Source organism: Leptonychotes weddellii, chromosome 13 (assembly GCF_054177405.1).
Source record: "Leptonychotes weddellii isolate Sample4059 chromosome 13, ASM5417740v2, whole genome shotgun sequence".
NCBI classification, from domain to species: Eukaryota; Metazoa; Chordata; class Mammalia; order Carnivora; family Phocidae; genus Leptonychotes; species Leptonychotes weddellii.
In genome coordinates this window covers 48,533,780-48,550,454 of record NC_138381.1, presented here as the reverse complement: position 1 = coordinate 48,550,454, position 16,675 = coordinate 48,533,780, and the positions used below count along the sequence as shown (strand labels likewise).

At 41.3% G+C, this 16,675-nt stretch overlaps 1 protein-coding gene across 18 annotated transcripts in view; it reads left to right on the top strand.

Moving 5' to 3' along the window:
* The first annotated feature begins 2,781 nt into the window (after positions 1 to 2,781).
* Positions 2,782 to 16,675, top strand: part of DLGAP1 (DLG associated protein 1) — a 305,491-nt gene continuing 291,597 nt past the window's right edge. For 6 of the 18 annotated variants that reach the window (XM_081801569.1, XM_081801565.1, XM_081801562.1 and 3 more), the window contains exon 1: positions 8,285 to 8,390. In XM_081801569.1, coding sequence (XP_081657695.1) covers positions 8,298 to 8,390 — 93 coding nt within the window. In that variant the 5' untranslated portion in view covers positions 8,285 to 8,297. Of the gene's footprint in view, positions 3,818 to 8,284; positions 8,391 to 8,640; positions 8,855 to 16,675 lie in introns of those variants that run through there. The other 12 variants (XM_081801567.1, XM_081801564.1, XM_081801574.1 and 9 more) reach the window with 3 other exon arrangements.

The following is a 16,675-nucleotide window of genomic DNA, read 5'->3' as shown; positions in this document are numbered from 1 at the left end:
TTCATTATTATTTTATATACAGGGATTCTAATATGTGTAATCATAAGGCTTTTTATGTGACTATAACCCTACTCGGTTGTTATTTTTGTGGGCTTCTTTTTTTACTTTTAAGTCCATATTGAAAAGGCAAAAATGTCTTCAACAGGGGCGCCTGGGTGGCTCAGTTGGTTAAGCGACTGCCTTCGGCTCAGGTCATGATCCTGGAGTCCCTGGATTGAGGCCCGCATCGGGCTCCCTGCTCGGCAGGGAGCCTGCTTCTCCCTCTGACCCTCCCCCCTCTCATGTGCTCTCTGTCTCTCTCATTCTCTCTGTCTCAGATAAATAAATAAAATCTTTAAAAAAAAAAAGAAAAAAAATGTCTTCAACAGGACCTGTTTTATATAGAGAGACTCCCTCATGCAATGGATTTTTCCATCTAAATTAGTTTGTGCCACAGTTTTGCCAAAAACATGTATCTAATCTTCTTAAATCCCTCCTTACCACAACTCAATCGTAGGATCATAACTTCATACAAAGTAGTCCCAAAGTATTTTATGCAAAAATCTCCTTCATTAGTCTCTCTTCAGTGGGCAAGTTTTGATTTAGCTGACCCACAGGTATCATGAGTCCTTCTTGCCTTTTTATCTCTTTCAGTGTCAGTTTCTTTCTGTCCTTCAGACAGTCTTCTGTCTAGGCATCACGTAGTCGGCAGGGCAGGCAAGCTCCTCAGACTTTAGCGTCAAGATAGGTAGAGAACTTCAAGAGGTAGGATGTTCTCTGATGAGCTGTGGAGTCTCAGAAGTCAAAGGTTCACAGAGGCAGAAGGAGCATCCATCTGCCTGCTCCTCCTGCACTCTGAAACCAATGGTCTCTGGAATACCCATGAGATGGTCCCTTCCTTGTGCATGGCCCTTCTCTCATCACACAGTCCTCTTTCCACTAAATACACCTGACTCAAATCACAGTCTGGACCACACTGGTAAATTCTGCATTGAATAAATATTTTACCCAGTTCACACCATCAGCCAAGCATTTGCTGGGCACATAGCCCCTGCCCTCAAGGAGCTCATAATTTAGTAAACTAACCAATTTTGAAAGATTCCAGTGATTAAAACCCCCCAATCAGTTTTGCTGAGCCATTAATGCAGAAGCTGAGAGACTAGGAGGAAAAAGGGGAGTCATAAAGTCTGGATCAAGATTTTCAACATTGTCAGGAACTCCCACATACAGGACAGCCCATAGAATAAATGAGACCTGACCTCTCAAAAGTATGCATTTTTCTTCATTAGGCTATGCGTGTGTGTTTTTATTTGTCGTGGTTGTTTTTAAATTAAACCATTTATCTCTCCCTCTCTGAATATCTGAAATGACATTAGTGATATTTTGGACAGTCATGCTGGTTTTTCAAGACAACTCCTATAGGAAGCTTTCAAAATAAATCAGGCTGTTAATAGGAACCCAGTCAACTCTCAAAGAAGTTAGAGTCAAAAGAACATACTCTGTCCTGTGGAACAGCAGTCTCTGCTACTAAAGGGAAGACCTGTGCTTGGGATGAGCTGAGTTCCCACCAGTGGATCTGTAGGAGTCACTTCTCTCTGAGGCAGATCTGCCTTCAGGCCCAGGTCCTTTATGTCCTCAGGAACATTTCCAGGGCCTTTCCTTTGGCCATCTTGCTATCACTTGTGAACATTTAACCAGAAACCTTTAAACCAGGAAAAGGAGATGCCATGATATTCAAACTAGCCAATTCAAGTTCTTCAACAGCTCTCTGTTTGTTAAGAAGAAGCTCTTGGGGCACCTGGTGGCTTGGTCAGTTAAGTGTCCGACTCTTGGTTTTGGCCCAGGTCATGATCTCAGGGTCGTGAGATGGAGCCCTGGGTCAGGCTTCTCACTCTGCTTGGTGCCTGCTTAAGATTCTCTCCTTCTGCCCCTTCCCCCATTCTCGCCTCCACACTCTGTTTCCCTCTAATGACAGAAAACAGGGGCAGATTTTCTCTATAGCTCTGATTTATTTGCCACCATTACTGTTTTCAACTCTAATTACTGTGGTGTTGGGGGGTGGGTATTTGCGAGCTGTAATTGTTACTACAGAATTCTAATGGGAAAGCATGTGACAGAAGATAAAAAGATATATCTTCAAGTTATAAGGGGCCAGTCGCTTCTGTTATTTTTTCCATCCACATTTATTTTATTTACATTAATGGAGTACTTACTATGTGTTTACCTAACTGGCCTGGGACTAGGTAGGAGGATAGAAAGGTGACTAAGAAGTAAGCCTACCTGCGAGAGATGAACTAAACCAGCCCAGGAATGCCTGAGACAAACAATTCCACAGGAGCTGAGAGAGTGTGCAGTAGATACCATGGAAACACAGAGGGGAACTAATTCTCCCTGCAAGAGGGATCAGCAAAGGCTTCCCAGAGAAACTGAGCCCTAAGGGGTTGTATGCTTTACGCTTAACAGACAGTTAAGACTAAAAGCAGAGAAGCAAGGGAAAGATCCATCCAGTTATTGGAATCCTAGAGGGAGGGGGTTTGCTTTCAAATAATCTTAAAACAATTTAGCATTCCTTTTCCAGGTTTACTAGCTTTCACCCCTCCCATCTCTGGGTATCCGACTGGAGTGGGCTTTCCCACCCTACAGAGGTGATAGAGCTTTTCCAATCATGTATTAAAACTGCTTTCAAGGACCGTGCTGAGTTCTTCTGCCAGAAAGGGAACACAGTAGCAGACATTCAAAAGAGCAACATCTACCTACCCAGAGAAGCATTAACCATTTTCCCTCTCTTCTTCTTCCTTGCCTCCAGGTCTTTGCAGAAGACGGGTCTGGAACCTAACCACGGGGTGTCCATGACCCCCGAGGTTGCCGCCCACCAGCAATGAAAGGGTTATCGGGCAGCCGCAGCCACCACCACGGCGTCACCTGTGATTCGGCCTGTGACTCGCTGTCGCACCACTCCTCGGACCGCAAGCCCTACCTGCTGAGCCCGGTGGAGCACCACCCCGCGGACCACCCTTACTACACCCAGCGGAACTCCTTCCAGGCCGAGTGCGTGGGCCCCTTCAGCGACCCGCTGGCCAGCAGCACCTTCCCACGCAGGCACTACACGTCACAGCAGGAGTTGAAAGACGAGTGCGCCCTGGTGCCCCGCACCCTGGCCACCAAGGCCAACCGCATTCCCGCCAACCTCCTGGACCAGTTTGAGAGGCAGCTGCCGCTCAACCGCGATGGCTACCACACGCTGCAGTACAAGCGCACCGCCGTGGAGCACCGCAGCGACAGCCCCGGCCGCATCCGCCACCTGGTCCACTCGGTCCAGAAGCTCTTCACCAAGTCGCACTCCCTGGAGGGGCCGTCCAAGGGCAGCGTGAACGGGGGCAAAGCCAGCCCCGACGAGACGCAGACGGTGCGGTACGGCAAGCGCAGTAAGAGCAAGGAGCGGCGCGCGGACCCCAAGGCCCGCCCCAACACCTCCCCCGGCTGGTGGAGCTCCGATGACAACCTGGACGGCGACATGTGCATCTACCACGCGCCCTCGGGCGTGATGACCATGGGCAGGTGCCCCGACCGCTCGGCCTCGCAGTACTTCATGGAGGCCTACAACACCATCAGCGAGCAGGCGGTCAAGGCCTCCCGGAGTAACAACGACGTCAAGTGCTCCACCTGTGCCAACCTGCCTGTCAACCTGGACGCGCCGCTCCTGAAGAAGAGCGCGTGGTCCTCCACTCTGACAGTCAGCCGTGCCAGGGAGGTTTACCAGAAAGCCTCGGTTAACATGGACCAGGCCATGGTGAAGTCAGAGTCATGTCAACAAGAACGTTCCTGCCAGTACCTTCAGGTACCATTTATGTCAAGTGATGGATGCTTAGAAATTGTACCTGCTAATTGTGTGGTGTTTTCTCCTGGGCCCTAGTCTTGGCTCTGCTGTGAATTGTCTGCATGAACCTGAGCAAATTATTTAGCGTTTCTCTGGCCAATTGCTCCTATCAGGAAACAAACCGGCTACCCAACTCCATCCAGTTATCTTGAGACACTAGATATAAAAGTGCTTTGAAAAGCATGCCTACATGAAGGCAAGGAGTTATTAATGTTTAGTGTTCCTCTTTCGTCTGAGGGAACATGGGATAGGGAGGTGAGAAAAGGGGAGTCTACACAGAATTTTAAAATAAATCCACCTTTTTTTCTTTTTTACAAAAGTCAACAATGATCTTTTGAATTTTGGAAGGAGTTTCATTAGATCTATCCAGAGTGGTTTTTTTTTCCTTTATGGTAAAATTCTGCCTTAAGCTATTTGTTTGGGAAACTTGATCTATCTTCTCACCACTGTAATTGTTATCACCACCTCCAACACTAACCACACTCCCACCCAAACCCCCACCCCCACCCCCCAGAGCACAGGGAATTGGAACAATGCCCTGGGCCCTGAGGAGGTGAGATCAAGCCAGTTGGGGGACCTGACAAGCACAGCTGCAGAGACCCAGGAAAACGGAGGAGGAAAAGCAGGGGGAAGCAGCCACGAAATAAAATGCAATTAGTGTCAGTGTGTAAATCCCACACACGTATAGACCCAAGGCAAGCCGCTCCTCCTCTTTCAGTCTCCTCATGTGTTTCACTAATGCCCTTCCATTCACTGAACCTAGAAAACATCAGGAGCAAAGTCTTTTTCTTTTCCCCCTCCCCACCCCACCTCACCCCCGCCTCCCGCCGGGGCCAATTCCTCTATCTGGTAATTGTCATTTTTCCCAAGATAATAACCCTCCCTAAAAAGGACCCTCATATTTTTCCTTTTCACGGTGTCTTTTTTTCTCTCTTCTCTCCTGTACACCCATCTTTAAAAAAAAAAAAAAAGTTTTTATTGGACTATAAAGGCATGCCATAATCATTTCGCACTCTCATCCTAAGAAGAAATGCAAGGAAAAAGTCTTCCACTGAGAAATTCAACTTTTTGCTCTCTGAATTGCTCCTGACAAATCTGGCTCCCTTGAGAATGCCTCTGCCAAGCCCTGAGAATATGCCAGGCAGGCAGTCACCGGGCAAAGACATCCCAGTATTCAGAAGAAGCCACCAACATGCGGATAGTTTTCACAAAGAGCACACAATTCCAATGGTCAGTTTTTCCCACTCAGAGTGGTATTGCCTCATTTACTATAAGGTTGCTAGAGGAGTTAAGCCATCAAGAATTATTAATGGAATTTTAGAGCTAAAGAGTACATCTATTCCAACCTCCTCACTTAGCATATAAAAAACTAGCCTCGAAGAAAAGTAAAGGCTTAGTGGGTTATTCTGTTATATTGTTAGTATAGAGGGAGGAGAGAATCCAAGTCACTTAATTTATAGAAATGACTATAACAAGGGTTACAACTGAAGCTTTAGAAATTGTTTAGGCATATCAATCTTACCCACCACCTAGAATAAAGTATTTTGATTAGAACATCTGTCCTGAAGAAAGGATGGGTAATGAGATAGGAGCCCTAGAACAGGATAGTTTATCTATGAAAGTTCTGTAATGGGTGGGAAAACAAACAAACAAACAAAAAAACACAACAAATTAAAAAAAAACCTGGACTTTAATAAGTAGTGATGAAATTAGATAAGAAATACCAGATTAAGGAAGAAAACTCTACAAGGATCCAGGAACAGCCTTTGTTAGTGACAAAATGCCTTTTATATGCTTGCATGATTGCCTACGTTCTTCTTGCCTCAAATTCCTTTTTCTTTCTTTTTTATGCCTTTTTGCAGTAAAAGGCTCAAGTAGTGGAGAAAAGTGGAAGGATAAGGAAACTGATATTGATTGAAAATCTACAATGTATCAGATGCTATAGCAAATGTTTTCACATTTGTTATTCCATTTAATTTTTAAGATAATCCTGAGAGCTTGATATAATAATCCTCTGATTTTACAAGAAAGGAAACTGAGATGAGAACTATCAAGTGATTTTAAAGCCACATGGCCAATAAGTTGAAGAACTGAGAATTAGACTTATATCTATTTGATGCAAAATAGCTCTTTCCAGTACATCCCAGCACAGCCCTGGAATCAAGGGCATGAAAATAGTGAACAGGAGGGAAAAAAATCTGTAGAGCAAACATATTATTATTAAAAGCTTTTCAGTAAAATGAGAATGAAAGCTTGAAGATTTAAGTATGAGATTTAGTATCGTAGCATTATTAGATCTCATATTCAAAAGATTTGGGAATTCTGTTTTCAAGGTATTTACCTTCTTTTAAGCCAGTTTTTTAATGAAATATTTGAGGCTTACAGAGAGGTATAAAGAAAAATAATAATAAAACAAACCCAGTTATATGTAACCCAGCTGGAGAAATAAAACATTAATTACAATGGATCACTTATATACCTTCCCCAATCCCATTTCCTTCCCTTCGTCCCCAGAGTAACAGCTAATCTGACTCACTACCCAAAGGACCTTTGCTTTTAATTCTGAAGTTATTGAAAGATTGAAAGAAATTAATATTTTCTATCATACATTGGGCAATAATTAACACTGGGCCAAGCTAGTTAAACCCTTTAAATATAAACTGAGCTCAAAGGCACACCTTCTTTAATAAATATTGACATTTATTGAGCTCCTATTCTGTGTGAGGCTTTCAGACTGGAAAAAAATTTCTGTATTTCAGTGTGAGCAGGTAGTGGGTCTAGCAGACAAACTAAATGTACAACAGTGTGTTCTTCCCACCCAGCATGCAGAGTTAGTTAAAGGGCTCCTTGGAAGAAGGGGAAGAAGGAGTTGCACGTTCACAGGGGGAGGGAGGAGAACAGGAAACTCCTAAAACTGGACATTCTGTCCAGCTCTCTTCTTTCTTTAGAAAAAAGAGGGACTCCACCATCCTACCGAAGCTCCTCTCAGGAAGACAGGTGTAGCCAGCCCCTGCCCACTCCCATGCAATGATTTCATTTATAAGCTCATTCTTAGAAGCAAATTTGGGGAAATGAAGAAAAAAATGTTTTCCAGTTCTATTACCTTAATTACCAACTAATAGTAAAACTGGATTTACAAATGTTTGACTTCAACCTCACAAAGTTTAGTGGATAAAGCACTGAACTTCAAAGGAGAGGGTCTACGTTCTAGTCCCTGCTTGCCATTAACGGGTGAGCGGTCACTGATTAGCCAGTGACCATCATCTCAGCTCTCTGGGTCTCCTTCCTCTGCTATAAGATGAGGCATTTGGCCTAGAGGACCTGCGATCTGAGTTCACATTTTTAACCTCCTTAGTTACATATGAGGAGTACTAATTAGAGCAATTTTCAAGAGTTGCAAGGCCTGGAAACTCTCATGTGATACATGTCTACCAAAAGTACATGTTTTTCCAGTGTTATCTAATTTGCTCTGTAAAACTCTGTGAAGTATTTTACAGTTGAAGAAACTGAAATTTAGTAAATGAGGTTAAGTAGCTTGCCTAAGGACACACAGTTCGTACGCGGCAACATGGAGGGTCAGAACAGACTCACCTGCCTTCAAAGCCTGGGGTTTTCGCTCTACCATGTCCAACCCCGACCGGTTCCAAATATAAAACAGAGGGAGGAAGTGGCATGTATCAAATACTTGTTATGTGCCAGAAACCACACAGTATCTCATTTCGTACCTGAAATAACTTTGTAAAGTATTATGTTTACTCCAGCTTTGCAGGTGACTAAACTAAGGCACGAACAATGAAATCACTTACTCAGGAAGTCATAAATAGTAAGTAAAAGAGCTAAGACTTGCTCCGAGATCCGTCTGAGTCTAAAATGTGCTCCAGGAATGGAAATAAATGCTTTTTACTTTCATTTTATTCCCTGCTTTATTCTGTAGCAAATGTTTGCACTCCCTTGACCTCATCTCTGTATGTGCAGTTAGGCACGCAGGTACAGGAAATGTGACCCATCTTAGACAAGCAACCGAAGGACTGATCTGTCCCTGGTTTGATTCGAGACTGCACAAAGGTTAAATTAATAGTCACCAATAGTAGAATCTAAATACGAGCAAAGTTCTGATTCTCTCTTTGGAGAATTACCACTTGGAATTACTTTAACTTTAGCCATTACCACGGTTATACAGAAAATGAGTCTGTAGGTATTTGGCCTCTGATTGACATTGATTTAGAAATAAAATACTGTAGCTTGAAATTATGGCAAGATCCAGTTAATACAGTCAACTGTGATCTGTGCTCACTCACAAGCTGTTTGTAGTTAATAAAAAAAAAAAAAAGACTCCCTTTTTTCCCCCAATATTGTTATTTTTAAATGTCAAGAATCAGATGTCGGCTGTTTAGAATCTTGTACCCCTGCCAGGGACTGGTACAGGGTTTGGAGCAGGGACATGGATTTGAAGACATTAAAACTGTTTAATTCTCAGTTGAGATGTGGTTGGCTTTTATACATTTGGAATAGAGCATTTATGGCACATCTCCGGGTAAGTGCTAATAGTTAAGTAAATAAAATAGGAATGGGCTGGGAGGAGTAAAAGGAGTTTTTGTTGTTGTTTTGTTTTGCTCTAAATGAGCAGGATTCTTGGTTCTGTATATGCCTCTTTATGTGAACGTTCTGTGTTGAGTGACTAGCATCTAAAGCCATTCAGAGGAGCAAGATTTTAGATTTCCAACTGTTAACCTGAAAAAAAAAAAAAAATCCCTTCAATCATGTATTTTGCATTCATCCAGCAGCAGAAACAGGAAAAGGGAAACAAAACGCTCTCTCCGGTAGAAGTAGAGACACACAGGGAGAGAGAGAGAGAGAGTGCAAGACAGAGACGGAGAAAGAAAGCCACTCTCAGAGATGAAATTTTAGGAGAGCGAAATGATCGACCTTTTTAAGGCTGAGTGGGTTTCTTCAGTTTGTGTGCAAGTTTCAAGAAATGGAAGGACTGACCAGGTTTGGGTACAACCCTTTTATTACTTTGTATTTGGTGATAGTGTGTTGTTGGTTTGAGTGGGGTTTTCTTTTGGGGGGAGGGGATAGTTTTTGTTATTTTATGTCTTCTCTAAATAATAGCTGGTAAGACTGAAAGAGCTAATAAACTAATGTATATACAGATGGTAAGTAAACAGGTTGAGACACTGGATACCTACCAATCGGTGTCTCCAGAGAGGCTACAGAAAATCTTTCATGGACACATTTGATCTAAGATGCTAGGTGCTGTTAGAGGATATTGTGTGGCTACTGATTGAAATGTGATCAGTTGTTTTCCATGGCAAGGATCCTAAATGCTTCCTGAATGCTTACTGTTCCTCTGCAAAATTAAAATTTCTGGAAGGCTGGGTGTTTTTTTTTTCCTTTTTCTTCCTTTTCCTTCCTTCCTTCTTGGGGTTTTTTGTTGGGTTTTTTTGTTTGTTTGTTTTTGTTTGTTTTTGTTTTTTGTTTTTTGTCTCTTGGTTAAATTAGACTCCACAAAAGATCACTGAAGAATCATTCATAACATGCATGAACCCAGGATTTTTTTTTTCCAGTGCAAGTACAACTATTTTTCAAAATTTTGTTCAAGATTATTTCAATCTTTGCCTAGTGGGAGTTTTTCCTTCCCTGGCTGAGGTTTTCTTTCCTCTTGTTTTAGAACAATTTAAATTATATCAAATCAATTAAAACTATTTATGTGAAATGTGTGACAGTGCTGAGCAATTCTGCTAGTGACTTAGGTTACTTGGTTATTGCAATGCTTGCTTGCTGCCTTTTTTAAAAAAAACCGTCAACCACATTAATTAATAATTTTCTTTATTTTTAATTTTAATTGCTTTAATAATACATTAAGGAGTGTCAGGATTCTTGAATGTATTTCCTTCTTGGCTTACACAATCTTCTCCCTGTTTTTTCACTGATCTTAGTAAATATATCCTCTTTGTTGATAGAAAAAAAGGTTACTTCTGCCTGATCCTAACTTTGAATGTAGAATCAAATGCGCAGCTAGCAGAATCCTGGTAATTCTCTCTCATTCTAATTCTCACTATTGCCCATATCCAAATAATAGTGGAGATGTGGGGGAGACAATTGGCAAAACATTGTCAGAAAGCAGGGGTCCAGAAAGAGTCAGTGGTAGCCAAAGGAAGCTCGAAAAAGAAATAGGAAATCCTTCTTAAAATTTGTTAAAGAAACTTTATGATTCTTGGTCTGCAATTTCATTATTCTAAAGTACTTAGCCACCATCAAAGGTTCCGTAACACATGTTTTCTGATCAGATAGAGTCCAATCTACTAATGGAAGGTATAGCGCTGGTTAGCACAGAAGAGAAAAAATTAGCCTTGGATCTCTTCATGGCCAGTGGCCTTTATTTCCTCTTTCTCTATCCTCTTTAGAAAATAGGTTGCTTGGTTGCAAATTAAAGGCAAAAGCTCCAGGTAATCCTTCACATTCTCTGGAGAAATATTCATCCATAATCTCTTGTCCACTTGAGATCATAGCTTTGCACAACTTTACATAAACAGTGATCTGTGAATGGTAGAGCACACTGGTCTTTTGTTCGAGAATTTATAGGGGCTACTAAAAAATATATGCAGTATTACCAAGTTGGCTTTGATTTGGTGATTAGATTAGGTTTTCACTATTTTGTTTTAGGTCCAAAGGCAACAACCTCTCTTAGTAGGTTATTGTGCTTCCTAGTATGCTGTTGAATCATGGAGAAATTCCATCTTTTTAGGTCTAAACAGTTGAAACCAGAACTTCACGTGGTTCAAACCATAATACCCCTTGGTCAGATTTTTTTCTGTCATTTGCCAGCTTGGTAGAGAAAAATTAAAATTGGCCTTTTCAGGTAAAACCAAGATAACAATGATATCCACAAAGAGTTATGTGACCTCACTGATTTGTATTACTCATTTGAAACTTTGAACCCATAACTTCTCCCATTGGATAAAAATAATATGTGTGTGTAACTTCCCATCCAGGGCTCATTTATCTGATTCTCATGATCATCTTGCTCATCCCCTATCATTAGGTTCTGTCCCTAGTAACTGCCATTTGGAACACCGTTATGGCACGGGGAAATTTTTTTTAGTTTATTTTTGTAAATGCATATTTAAATGTTTTTATAAATTCTTAGACTGAAACCACAGTGGGGGTGGGAGGTGTGCTTTAATTTTTTTCAATGAATGATTTATTCTCCTTGAACCCAGTCCTCTCTCTAGCTAAAAGGTAAAGATATAAAGAATGAATTAATTGCTATTATACAATTAACAAAGGTAAAAGAGGGAATATAGTTTAAAGAGAAGCATGTCATCTTGCTCCTTGTGTTGCTTTTGACCAGTTTTTTATTTCTGGTATTTTTTAACTCTTCTTTCTTCGAGAACATTTGTATGACCAAGGAAATTCTGATTCTTTGGTCTTTTAAGTATAAGAATATATAAAACTACCTTTAAAAACAGTTGTTTTTTTATTTGCTCAAGTTAAGCAGTATACCCTACTTTGTTTCCATTTCTAAGATAAAGAAACTTCTAATTACATTTGCAAAATAAGATGTCTAGACAAGTAGATTTTTTCTTTCATGCACTTGAAGTCACTATTCTCTATCAGTTGAAGTTTCTACTCACTGTTCTCACAGAATTAGGAAATTTCCTACAAATTCAGTCTTGTGACATCACAGAACTGTCTGTGAAGCAGAATTACGTGGAGTCCAGTGTTACCATATGTAGTATGCATGTGTACAGATCTATCTATACACATTATACCTGCATAGACATCCCTGCACCCATACTTCAAAATTTGCATTTATATGTATGCTTTCTTTGATCTCTGATTCATGACATAGGATCCATTGTAAACACACAATTTCACAATGTCCATGGAAGAAGAATGACTATAAAGTGGGGAATCACATTTTTCAAAAATCTCACTAGAAAACTCATTACTTTGCCTTTACACTGATTTTATTGAATTTCATCTCAGACCATTAGTATAAACCAGTTAGCGGTGTCCTACTTCCCTGGTGTGAGGAGAAATCCCTTTCATACAAAGAGACATCCAACAACAATGAAAGGAAATGACTTCTGCTCTGCTTGCTTTTTTTTTTTTCTCCCACTGTTTAATATTGGCTTGCAGAATTGTCTAACTGCTCCCTGATTTTACTCTCCTAGTGCCTAAAATCTGTGTAAAGAATCAAGCAGGTTTTGGTTTTTTTTGTTTTTAGAAAAATGATAGTGTTAGCATTTTAGAACCTCCTCATTGGAAGGCCATCTGGTATACCATCTCATTTACAAATTTCTCCTTGCAAGGTGGATATAGCAATTCCCTGCCTACCTATTTCTCATCTAATAATCACCTTATGGAAGAATTCTTTGAGATTATTTCGTCCAACACCCTCTTTCTAAAAATGACAAAAATAAACCCTAGGGAGACACCTTGGCTGATACAAGATCAGTCATCTTGTCGGTAGCAGGCTGAAACCAGCATACCCACTGTCCAGCTACAGCCCTGTTCTTTTTCACATTATGTCTCACACATCTGTGCAAACCTTTAAGGCTCTTTTCAAAGACTAGTTTACCCATCCTTACCACATCTTTTTAAGGCAGTGGGGTCAAGGCACAAGGAGGCAAAGGGAGGAAAGACTGATCTCAAATTTAGATTTGAAGCATGTTTATGGCTTAAAAGATTCACAAGAGATGAAAACAGTTGTTAACTAAATGATTACCTGCAATTTATAATTCTGTGGTTACTAATGGGGCAAGGTAGTAAATTTTTAACTTCTGAAAAATAGAAATAGGTATATTTCTCCTGTTATCCCTGTCAGTCCTTCCTGCATCTCAGTGGTCTCATTATGAATAAACCATGTACCAAAGGAGGACAAATGGAGCAGAAATGCCCCATGTTTGGATATGTCATCTTTAAGCACTACACTCGGAGTTCTGGGACTGGTCTCTGAAGACCATGTACTTTCTCAGGATCTTACACTATCTTGGTAGCCAGCTCCCCACACCTCTCACCTTACTTTTCTGGGATAAAAATTGCTAACATAGCTGGGACCATAAGTGTAAAATCATATATATACATAGCCACTTGCTCTGTCCTGGAATATTTAGGACAATGATTCCTTAACTTTATGTGCACAACAATCACCTTGAAAGTGGCTAAAAAATGAGGATTTCTGACAACCCAAAAGATTCTGAATCTGTCGTTCTGGGGTGATTCCAACACAGAGACCAATCTAAGAGCCACACTGTAACCCAAGTCTAGGGAACTATCAGATTACATTTATCATTGTATTTACTGAAGGGGGCAGTAGAGTCTAACAGATGAAAATGAGGGCTTCAGGTGCCCCATTAGCTTTACTATCGCTGCTGACTTCCAACATGATTTTGGCCTCCCTTCACTTAGTACTTCCATTTCTGTACCTGTAAAATGGGCATGATGAGATGACTCTTTTGTTTGCTTGTGTCCTAGAAAAAAATTCATTTCTGATTTGGGCAATAAACGAAAAACAGTGTGAAATGTTTTGGGTTTACAAATCTTCAGACATCAAAATGCTTCACTGCTTCTTCATGTGTTTCATGTGCCATAACACTTTTTATATTTTGCTTGACCCAACTTTCATTAAACCAGGATTATGTCGAGCACATCTGATTCCCTGGTAAAGGAAAGCTCTCTCCCAGCATCAGATGCCAGTCAGTCTTCATCCCCATGTAGGTTCAAGGCTCCTTTGCCCATGTTCCAACTGAACACACGATGCTTTTGTCCACAGATGAAAAGATCACAAAGGGTAGATCTTTTGCCAGCTCAGCATCAGTGGGTCAGGTTTTCCCATGGCTTATATTTGCCCACAGAACACAATCCTTCTGGCTTCCTGAAGCTTTAGTTTGTTCACGAAGACCTCCTTTTGCTTTCATACCTTAAGTCTGCCAAGACTGCCTTATTCCAAGCAGCTTTGGTAAGTCAACAGGACAAGTGTAATCAACAGCTATGGAACTTGTCTACAAGGGGACTCTATCCATTTGCCTCCCTTAATGACAGGTGTTCTGAGGAGTATTTCCAGCACACGACTTTGATGGGTGGGCATTCTTCCGCCACCGCTAGCAGATGACCACAGGCCCTTGTCCACCTCTCTTTTTTGCTCAGGCCCAAAGTCCCATATGAATCGCCTCCATTCCCAAGCTAGCTACACATAGGCCACCTGCCAGCACTAAATAGGTACAGAGAGAGGTGAGCCTTTCAAGTCCCTTTACAAATCCCAACTACGTTTAATCTTTGGAGAATTAATGTCTTTTTTTTTCTTTTTCTCTCCTTAACTAGTACAAGTTTAGCTGGCTTTTCCATAACTCAGGGGGTGTCAGTGAAAGTAACTGTCATTTGTTTGCAAATGAAACCTGAGCTTTCTGAAAATGATTCCCATGTAAAATCTTTCCCCCATAACACTCCTCCAGCCTTCCAGTTGATTTTAGATAGTTTCCTGTTCTCCCACCTCTTGGAAGTATTCCATGGCACGCTGAGCAGACACTTTTCGTCAAAAAAACCTATAAATAGCTGATTTTTCCTGCTTGCTGCCTTCTCTCTAAGGCTTTCACAAAGGAGGTGAAACAAATCCACCAAAAACAAGAACCCTCTGCAAGGGGTGTGTGGTGAGGCTTATAAAAATTCAGATCCATAGGCCGAAAATTGTCGTGTAGGTCGCTTTGCCGTATTTGGCTTATGCAATTGCTGCACAGAAAAGGAAACATTTTATTTCATGCCAGATGATCTCATGAACTGAACAATCAATCAAAAATGTCTCCTATGAGCTTTCATGCTTCTTTAAAAATACATATTTTGACTTTTCATGCTGCTTTTTTTTAAAAAAAATCCCAAAGCCAACTATTACTAGATTCCATTGGTAAATCTAGATAACCTGTGGCCGTTCCATGGTAGGAAATTGGAAACTCCATCCTTGTTTCTCCTCCAAACTGACCTTGCTTGCCTTCTCTTTGTCCTCTATGCCCCACCCATCAGTAATATCACCCCATCTCACAGAGTGGTGTTATGGAACTCCCTGGAAGACTGTCTGCATGCTGGGCAAGACCTTAATAACGCCCTTCACTGATCTTACTGCAGTGACCCTCAGAAATCAGTTATGTGAGGTTAATTATACTGCTTCCTACTTCTACCTCCCCATCCCCTGCACCCTACTGAGCACAAGAGAATTGGGCTTAGCTGTGCTTTCTCTTGTTCCTGTCTTCCTCATCTCTCTTCTTCCCTGATTTTTTAGGTAGCTATTTTATTATATAATTGGGAATGGAAGACTACCCCAAAACCATACTTACAAGGAGGAAACTGAGGCCTGGAGAAATTAACTAGCTCGCCCATGGCTCCTCAAGCAGTGCAGAAGCAGGAGATTTTTCCCAGTCCCTCTTACCTCACATTAGCGCTCCGCACTCATGTAGCACCAGGCGTTCATTTATCTTGGTATTCTGTGTGTTCAAGAAATTCTGCTGCCTGCCCCACCCCTGCTTTTCACACTCCAGGCACTGACCAGGTCTAATTTTGTTGTGGTTTAGTCTGTGGCTAGAGTTTCTGGAGAGTGCATCTCGTTGTGCCTTTCTTCTTTATGAATTCCCAGCAAGCATGCACAGTCAATAGAAGCAGGTGTCAGAAAGAACTTTGATGGCCAGTTAGCCCAGTGCTTTTTACACTTCTGAAACATGGAATTTCTTGTTCAGATGCAGCCAACTTTATGAAACAATTTAAAATAGAAGCAAGAGTAGGAGGATTCAAATCCAAATCCCTTCCCCCTCAATCCACTGCCCTGCTAAAACCCTGATCAAAGTCCAAATCATGTTAGGTAGCTATCCCAAGGTTGGTAAGTTTAGCAACAACACTCTCCCCAGCTGCAGTCCTGGTGCCCCATCCATGAAAACAGCCGATCATGGGGCACCCAGAGTTCCAGATTGAGTCACACTATAAAATCACTTCTTGGCTTTGACAGGCAAATTCTTATATCACCTCATACCTTCTTCCTTGCCTGTGACCCAGAGAGAGGAACTGACATTTTTGAGAACACACAGGGCCCTTGATTCCTTTCCATAGCAACATACTGAGCATCTTCTCATCTCCATTACATGCCAGATGCTCTTGCATGTGATAACGAATGATGGCAATGAGAAAAAGAAGGCAGAGAAAAGGCGATTGAAAAAGTTCTACGGGCCTATGCTTAATATATATTGTCCTTATTTCTGAAAGTTAGTGGGGTAGCTGTTCATACCCTCATTATACACAAAATGGGGTAACTAATTTGCTTGAGATTATACTACTAGTATGTGACATAATGGAGATTTAAACCCTGCTCTGATTCCAAAATCTGTTCACTTTCCAGCATATCATGCTGCCTCTACTTTGGAAATATTCCATTTGTTCTTTTCCTGAAGGATTGTTTCTTGATGAGAATCTATTTTAATAACAATTTTAAAAATGATCAGCTATGGTGAGGGGCACCTGGATGGCTCAGTTAAGTGTCTGCCTTGGGGTCAGGTCATGATCCCCGGGTCCTGGGATTGAGCCCTATGTCAGCCCTAAGCAGGGAGCCTGCTTCTCCTTCTGCCACTCTCTCACTCTCTCAAATAAATAAATAAAATCTTTTTTTAAAAAAGGATCAACTATGGTGAAAAAACAGAACCTGCCTCTAGGACTGGCTATAAATTTAAGTCTAGTTTGGAAAGTGGCCATGTTAGAAAGCAAGGAACATGTGAGATTTGTTTACAAAGTCAGACAGACAAACTGTTAAATTGTAGTAGAACAATATTATTTCATGTA